At 41.4% G+C, this 8,930-nt stretch overlaps 1 protein-coding gene across 1 annotated transcript; it reads right to left on the bottom strand.

Moving 5' to 3' along the window:
* Positions 1 to 1,912: 1,912 nt before the first annotated feature.
* LOC102829800 (HLA class II histocompatibility antigen, DR alpha chain-like) lies at positions 1,913 to 6,304 on the bottom strand. Its single transcript, XM_006860336.1, has 4 exons — positions 6,232 to 6,304; positions 3,153 to 3,398; positions 2,367 to 2,648; positions 1,913 to 2,067 (listed from the first exon to the last, which is right to left on the bottom strand). The coding sequence occupies exons 1-4, from the start codon at positions 6,302 to 6,304 to the stop codon at positions 1,913 to 1,915; spliced, it is 756 nt and encodes a 251-aa protein (XP_006860398.1).
* Positions 6,305 to 8,930: the final 2,626 nt, after the last annotated feature.

The following is an 8,930-nucleotide window of genomic DNA, read 5'->3' as shown; positions in this document are numbered from 1 at the left end:
TTGAATTGGAAGCTTAAGAACCATTGATCAGTAGAGATTTATCAACAAACAAATCATAATCCATAGTTTTCCAAATGACCACAGCAACTGGTTTGCCTGTAGATGCCCATAGATGTTCTGAATACCAAACCCTAATGAAGCTAGACATTTCTGATTAATCCCAAAGCTTGTAAGATATACTCAACATTAGGACATTTTAAGATAGCAGAATAACATTCCTCCCCTCCCCTCCCCCCAGCTTCTGAAGAACTGGAGCAGGTACTGAACATTCCACCTAAGACCCATCTGACAGTTTATTGTATTTAAAAAAAAAAATCAGTTTGGTGAAAACTCAAGCAATAAGTATTCAGGCATGGAACACAGAAAAGATTCCAGAGTAGAGAAAGAGTTCTATAGGGTCTATTCCTGGGGCTCTATAGGGTGTATTGCATAGTGGTAAAATGATGGTAGGGAAAGAGATACAAGAAGAAGCAATAGAGAAGTCCAATAGAAGTGAGTATAGAGACCAGGGGAAGAGGTCACTTTGCTTGTGGTGGGTGTTAGGACTGGAAAGTGACTTTACTGAGGTGAACAATTGGAGGGTTGCTGACTTTGTAAAGCTGTCAAAGCTGAACTTTCTTCATTGATCTCTCCAGGAAATGCCATAACCTGAAACAGAGTACACTTAAGTTAGTGAAGGGTTTAAGATAAATATTTTGAACTTTACCCATCAGATTCCCTCTTCTTTAATCTTTTGACTTGGAAAAAAATCTCTTAATATAAATTTTCCCAAGTAAAAAAACAAAACAAAACTGTTCTTCTAACATGAACTGTATACCCTACTCTCTGAGTAAGCATAAATGAGCAGGCCACGATTCACCTTCTTTAGAATATACAACACTACTCAGACTGCAGAAGCTAAAATAGCCGTTGGTTCCAAGAAGTTTCGATTTTGTGAAATTAGTCTATGCCATGTAATTTCTATTCAGTGAAAGGAGCCGGCTCTGGAAATGCTACCAAGCTGGCAGTCTTTTGTAGAGTCAAACCACGAGTACCCACATCTTGCAGCTGACTTTCCTAGCTCATTTGCTTTGGTAGTCTAATGCGAAATGATGAGTATTAGGCCCTGGAGATAATGTCTTAAAACTTAACTTGTGGTCTCAGTACACATATGGAAAGAGATTAGGTTGTTGTTGTTATGTGCTGTGGAATCAGTTCCAAATCATAGTGACCCTGTACAGTGTTTCCAAGGCTGTCGATCTTTACAGGAGCAGAAAGCCTCATCTTTCTTCTGCAGAACAGCTGGCAGTTTCGAACTGCTGACCCTGAGGTTAGCAACCTGATTCGTAACCACTACGCTACCAGAGCTCCTTAGAGATCAGGTAGTTTGGAGATCCCTGAAGTTTGGGGATGTCAGAAGATACCCATGTCTGACTCTGTCTTAGGAAAGTAAATATAAAACTCCAGGCTTGTCTACCCATTTCCTGTAAAGGCATCATATGTCCCTTCCTCTTCTGTCTCCCCCAACTCAGAAAACTCTATATATGTCTTCCTATAACCACATCATAAGGAGCTCTGGTAGTGTAGTGGTTACGAATTGGGCTGCGAACTTCAGGGTCAGCAGTTCAAAACTACCAGCTGTTCCACCGGAGAAAGATGAGGCTTTTTGCTCCCGTAAAGATTTACAGCCTCAGAAACCCTGTACAGGGTCGGTATGAGTCGGAACCAACTCCACGGCACATAACAACAATAACCACATCATAGGTGTGGTGCTACAGGATAAGCACTGAACTGCAAGGTTCGTTTGAACTGCAAGGTTGGAGATTCAGACACAGCAAACACTGCTTGGAAACCCTATACAGGGTTGCTATGATTTGGAACCGACTTGACACCACTGAACAACAAAATCACATCAAACCCACCTCCAAGTACTTCACAGAGGCCCACGGCGTTCAACTGCATTGCCTTTGCGCACACCCTTGATGATGAAGATGGTACCAACAACAATGCCCACCAGACCCACAATCAGGCCCAGGATGCAAATCAGATTCTCTGTTGTCTCTGGGAGAGGGGAATTCATTTCATACTCTGGGGAAAGATAAAATAGAGTAAAAGGTAATGAATACTGGTAGGGAGTAGCACTTAGTAGTAAATGTAAGTTACTTAGTCAAGAAACTAATTATTAATAGACTAAAGAAGACCAAAATAGAATGGCGTATTGATGAAATTGCAGACTATATAGTGGGGAGAGTTGATTAGTGGCAGAAGACAAGGTACATAGATTTTATCAGAAGGTATAAAGCAGTTAGGGTAGTCAGGGTCCCAAGAGACCAGTCACATGCATCATCTAAGGAAACCATTAAAGTAGAGTGAAGCATAGTTTGTACCCCAGTGCTTGAGGACTGGCTTGTCGAGACCTAAGTGATCCACTTGACAGTCATAGTAATCCTCCGTTGAGGGCAGGAAGGGTAGATAGTAGAACTTGCGGAAAAGGTGGTCATTTCTGGGCAGGAAGACTGTCTCTGAGACTCCTGTGGTGACAGGTTTTCCATTCTTAAGCCATTGGACATTGAGCACAGGTGGGGTGAATTTGTCAACGAAACAGATGAGGATGTTGGGCTCTCCATCTTCCACAGCATTTCTTAAAAGCACCGTCACTTCTGGAGGTTCTGGGGGAGCAGACCCAAGATAGAAATTAGACTTCGGTGCTGAGGCTTGTCTTTTTCCTCCCTCCACTAAGTCAGTGATCCAAACCTATGCTAAAAAAGCAGTTGGAATTGTGCCCTGAGGATGCTATGCCAGGACCTCAGGTATCTATTTCCAACACTCACCCTGAAACTTGAATCGATTTTGAGGTGTTAGATACCCAAGGACCTTATTCCTGGATATGCCAGCATGGATTCAGAGTAGTGACTTTTGTTAGTGGTTGTTGGTGGCAGATACAACATGTGTACCCAAAGAAGAAACCAACCCATTGGGCTTGTGGAATGGTAATTTTGGGCCTGCTTAGACAAATTTGTCATAAGCCTCAAGTCAGTTCTAACACATAGTAACCCCACATGACCCCAGGTAACCCCACGGGCAACAGTCAGTCCCAATAATAAAACACAAAAAGCAGAATATTTATTTTAAAGCTACAGATTCCTATGTCTAGGAGAGCAATAGAAAGGTACCATTTTCAATGGGTGTGTGGTTGGAGCGTTTTATCATGATGTCCAGGTTGGCTTTGTCCACAGCTATATTGGCCAAGGCACCCTGAGCCTCAAAGCTGGCAAATTGTCCAAATTCTTTGAGCCGCCAGACTGTCTCCTTCTTTTTCATATCCACATGGAAAATTTCATCACCATCGAAGTCAAACATATACTCTCCTTCTTGTTCAGGGATTTGATAGAATTCAGCCTGGATGATCACATGGTCCTCTGGAAAGGCAAGAAAGGGAGTTAGAATGGGAATTAGCAGAGAGAAGGAGAACCCAGGATCTGAGACACACACATGAGGACAGAATGTGGTGAAGAGGAACAGGGCCCAGTGGAATGGAGGAGTGACGGACACTAGTAGTGTTTGGGAAGATGAGGTCGCAGTGAAGGACATGCTAGTTAAGCAGTGTTGGGGAGCAGATAGAAGGGAGCAGAGCCAGCGAGGATGAACTGAAGGTCATGAGGGCCAAGAAGAGTCTTCTGAAGCTATTGCTTGGCTTCATGTTCCCAACTGAGAAATAAAATCCTTTAAAGACATCTGGCAGGGGTCCCCAAAAGAGAAATGTTCTCTCGTTCTTTTTAACAAGGCTTTCTATAAAATAAGGTTAGCGTTTCAGGGCATGTCTTTCTCAGAACACTTTACTCTAAGAAGAGGGAAGTACTGTATAGGAAGAGACAAAGACTGTTTAAAAGATTGAGTTCTGAATTTTGGAATCAAGACAAATCTTGATTTTTTTTTTATTAAGCTACTTACTTGCTGAGCCATCTTGAGCTAAATATCCACCCATTGATATGTAATTTTCAAATTATAATCCTTCCATGGTTTTACTTCTTCTATAGGTTTGTTTCAAAGGTTAAATAAGACAAGGTAAGTAATTAACTAGTATATCTCAGGTCTATGGAGTCCTGGTGTGGTGCTGTAGGATAAGCACTTGACTGTAAGTTCGGTTTGAAACGCAGCCATTCTTTGGAAACTCTGAGTTGGAACTAACTCAATGGCATTTAACAACAACAATCATGTCTACACTGAGTAATAATCACGATTTAGGAGCAGAGCCTACTTTGTATTTAAGAGAATAGAATGGAGCCTGGAATACCCAAAAACTAAGATGAAGACCTTGTAATGTTAGCACCCACTTCCCAAGTTGTATACCAGCTCATAGGTACCACTATGAAAAGGATCATGCTTGGGTTGATGTCAGCAATCTTAATGGTCCTTAGATTGGGACCATCGTACAGGACATATTGTATTCTATTATGGATGATACTGAGAATTATCAACACCAAGAAAATAATCAACTTGAAAATGGAAATTTACAGTATGCATGCTCTATGGTATGTGTTCATGGTATTGTTTTCTACTTAGTCTTCAGAGACAAGTGAGGTATTAAAAGATTTGACTGTATATTAATATGCCTAGAGATTGACACAACATTTGCAGGAGTAAACAAACACACACACACATCTTTCTAGTTTCCTCTGCCAACCAAAGAGAAGAGCCTCTGTCTTTTCAGGTGAATATGTTTGTATATGCCTCTAAATAGGCAGCGGAAACTACAACTGTCACCATGGTATTAAGAGTGGGGCCAGTGCTTTGCATATTTCCATATTGCTGTGTAAGTGACTCCGAATGAAGAACATTTGTTCTCAACACACATGTTTGCTTTGATGAAGGCAGAAAAAAAGTTAGACTGCTCCCTTATTAATTTTTCTGCTTTCTGGGAAATAACATTATTTAGCAGGGACCTGGTATGGTTCTGTAGGATAAAGCACTGGACTGCAAGGTTGGTTTGAACCACAAGTTTGGCAGTTCAAATTCACCAGCCACTCCTCGGAAAATCCTGTACAGGTCACTATGAGTCGGAACCAACTCTACAGCACTTAATAACAGTTACAGGAAGGGGTCCCGGTGTGGCGCTGTAGGACCAGCACTGGATGGCTAGTCACACGTTTGGTGATTCAAATCCACCAGCCGCTCCTTGGAAACCCCATACAGGGTCGCTATGAGTTGGAAAGGAGCTCTGGTACCGTAGTGGTTACAAATCAGGCCATGAACCGCAAGGTCAGCAGTATGAAACTACCAGCTGTTCTTCAGAAGAAAGATGAGGCCTTCTGCTCCCGTAAAGATTTACAGCCTCGGAAACCCTGTACAGGGTCACTATGAGTCAGAACCGACTCCATGGTACTTAACAACAACAACAATAAGTTGTAAACAATTCGATGGCACTTAATAACAACAAGAAGAAGGAGTGAAAAGATACAATTTATACCAGCATTTCTATGCTCTTCCCTTTCCCTTGTGTAGATTGCTATTCTTGGGTAGCCTTCCTCTTTAATGATCTTCCATACAATCTCTGTGCTCACAATTAACTAACAGGATTCACATACTGAAAACAATGAACAAAAACCCACCACTACCACCACCACCACCCAAAACAGTTGCTGTCAAGTCAGGTCCAGCCCATGGCGACCCCGTGTGTGTCAGAATAGAACTGTACTCCAGAACTTTTTCAATAGTTGTGACCTTTTGGAAGTAGATTACTAGGCCCTTTATCCGAGTGCTTCTGAAGGGACTCAAGCCACAACAAAGTTTTCATTTAGTAGTCGAGTGCTTAACTGTTCGCACCACACAGGTGGCCTTGCCAAAAATAACTACCATATATTCAACCAAGAACACTGCTTCAAACTTCTCATTACACTTCCTATTTAATCCTCACAAAACTATGTGAGGTCTTTCATTTTTTATTTTATTAACATTCCATAGAGAGAAATCAAAGCTCTGGGAGATAAATTGAATATCAGAAAGTCGCTTTCCGTCAAGATTGGCATATATGCAAGTTAGTTTTGCTCTTATAAACTAAATTGAACTTCATTTAGTGGTGAGAGGAGAACTCCCCAAAGTTGCAAGTTAGATTCAATTTAGATTATACATTTAGATTCAACTCCACACAATACCTGTCACACTTTACTTTTGCTCCAAAGATTTTCTTATAAATTCATTTTTCCAATGATCTCATACCTTATTAACTCTAATTTCAGCTCTCTCAGCACCTACCTTTGATAGCTGATGATTCCATCAGGATAGCTATGATAAAAAATCCCAGTATTGGGACTCCATGTAGTGACATTTTCTTCATGGATGTTTTGACGGGAGTCAGTAAGCTCAAGAGTGAGGCAGTGCAGACAGGACTAAAAGAAAAGGGAGTTGGGGTATAATAGAGTTGAGCTCAGTGAAAATTCAGGTCACTTGAATTGCAGCCAATCAGAAGTGTCTTTTGATATGACAGTCCTGTTGCTAAGGAAAGGGCTTTGATAAAGGGCCCAAGAAGGAGATCAGTTCATTAGATAAAGAAGCAAAGGTGTTAATTCAGCAAATAAATAAGCAAATAAACAGATGAACAATAAATTGGAAAATCACTCACAGATTCTTCCATCCAAACTAAGCCCTGGAAAGGCATGTTTGAAGTAGAAGAGTGAAAATAGAATGAATGGAAACATCTTAAAATCAGTGCCAAGTACAGATGACATCTCCAGGTTATGAAAGCTGGGGAATTTATTTAGGAACAACAATCCTCTATAGAGCAAGTAAGTGGAATTTCCAAATCCTGGTGACAAAGTTTATTCCTTTAAGTGTCTCCTCCAATTTCCTAGACCTCAGATGGCCAACTCAGCCCCAAAGCTTGGGATACCTGGAAATATGCTATCTGTATAGAGTATCAAAGAAGAGACTCTTGAGTTTCAACACTCCCCAGAATGGTGAGAGATGGAAAACTACACCGTGGCCATAGGTGATTACTTAAAATTGTGGGTTGTAGAAGGAATACCTTCTCCTAGTCCTTACCATCCTTACTACGACCAGAGATTGTAGTAGACCATAGAAGACATTTTATTTGTACACTCAGGTCAACAAACATGATGGAGAAACTTAAGCAGAGCATATTTTTCTGGAAGCACTAGAGACAGATAAAACGCACAGGGCTTTGTCATTTCTTCCATCTTGTCCTAAGATTATTGAAGTTCTGATTCTAAGAATATATTTCAATGTCCACCAGCCACAGAAAAGACTGAACATGATGACACTCTGGCTCTCATGTTTCTGAAAAACCAGCACAGAAGAAAGAAATATGTTGATTCACACATAGAAAGGACAGTTGGAGTCCAAATATTGTTAATGAGGAGAAACGTGGCAGTGAGGCAGCCCATTAGTTGGGGAGTCTTATTTAATATCAGTCACGACACATGATCTTATTCTGTTATGCAGCTCTTTCACAAATTATGAGGGCAAACACCTTTAGCTATTGTTAAGTGCCGACCAGTAGGTTCTAGCTCATAGCGCCCCTGTGCAGGGTTTCCAAGGAGCGGCTGGTGAATTTCAACCACCCACCTAACGCATTATCCCTCAGCTTCACCCCCGAACTCCAAACACCCTTTAGAACCTCAATTTATCTGGTCAGATTTAAGAGCTCCGAACATCCTTTGACAATGATTACTTGATCACTAGGAGAAGAATCACAGTACAGCTCTCAGAATCAGCAGTTGGAAACTACCAGCTGTTCCGTAAAGATTTACAGCTTCGGAAAGATTTACAGCTTCAGAAACCTGTACTCCCTATGAATCTGAACTGATGCCAGGGCACATAGCCACCACAGTCCTGGTGTGGTGCTGTGGGTTAATGAGCCAGACGGCAAAGTCGTTTGAGCTACAAGGTCGGTGGTTCAAGCTTACCACCTGTTCCTAGGAAACCCTATACAAGGTCGCTATAGGTCAGAACTGACTCGACGGCACTTAACAACAACAACCACTTGCCGAAGGAGCTTTGGTAGCGTAGTGATTAAGAGTCGGGCTGCTAACCTTTAGGTCAGCAGTTCAAAACTACCAGCTACTCTGCGGGAGAAAGGCTTTTTGCTCCAGTAAAAATTTACAGCCTCGGAAACCCTATACCGGGTCGCTATGACTCGGAACTGACTCCACGGCACACTACCACCACCACCATTTGCAGACTGTTATAATGCCTTGTTTAGAAGGTACTCAGTAAATATATGATAAATTTTAAGTTATTTTACAGAAAGATACTTTGCTTATTGTAACAGAACTTTGAATCTAAGATGTTGCTCAGTAACTTATGATGTGTTTAAAGTTAAAACACTGATTGGTTCTCTCAGGGGCTATTAAAATTGAGAGATGTTAGAAAATACTTTCAGTTCCTTTTCTCAGTGTTAGGAGAGCAATTGCTGTTTGTGCATTATTACTGTTTCCCTATTCTCTCCCAAAATCTAGCTTCCTGTGAGTTTCAGGGAATCTCTGAGGGTCCCTGAATGAAGTTTTTTGATGATAATGAATGATGAAGAATCTTAGAAATCACTGTAGGCATTTTAAACAGAATTGAATATATTACAGAGAATTATGCCTTTTAACAGAGTCCTGGTGTGGTGCTGTGGGATAAAGCACTGGACCACAAGGTTGGTTTGAACCACAAGGTCGGTGGTTCAAACTCACAGCTGCTCCTTGGAAATCCTGTATAGGGTCCCTATGAGTTGGAACTGATTGGATGGCAGGGCACTTAACAACAACAATGCCTTTAAATGGTTAGGAAGTCTTGAGGAAGGAAGTCAATGCAAATCACTAAATTAAGGACCAGCAACCTGTAGGTAACCACTGTAGCTGTCACAGCCCTTTTAGAGCCTAAAGGGAACACAATGTCCAGGGAACACAAAACTGATGCCAAAACTTATGTCTGTGAAACCCAAGTGTCCA

This window comes from Chrysochloris asiatica, unplaced genomic scaffold, assembly GCF_000296735.1.
Source record: "Chrysochloris asiatica unplaced genomic scaffold, ChrAsi1.0 scaffold00038, whole genome shotgun sequence".
Classification (NCBI taxonomy): domain Eukaryota; kingdom Metazoa; phylum Chordata; class Mammalia; order Afrosoricida; family Chrysochloridae; genus Chrysochloris; species Chrysochloris asiatica.
This window is presented reverse-complemented; position numbering and strand designations above follow the sequence as displayed.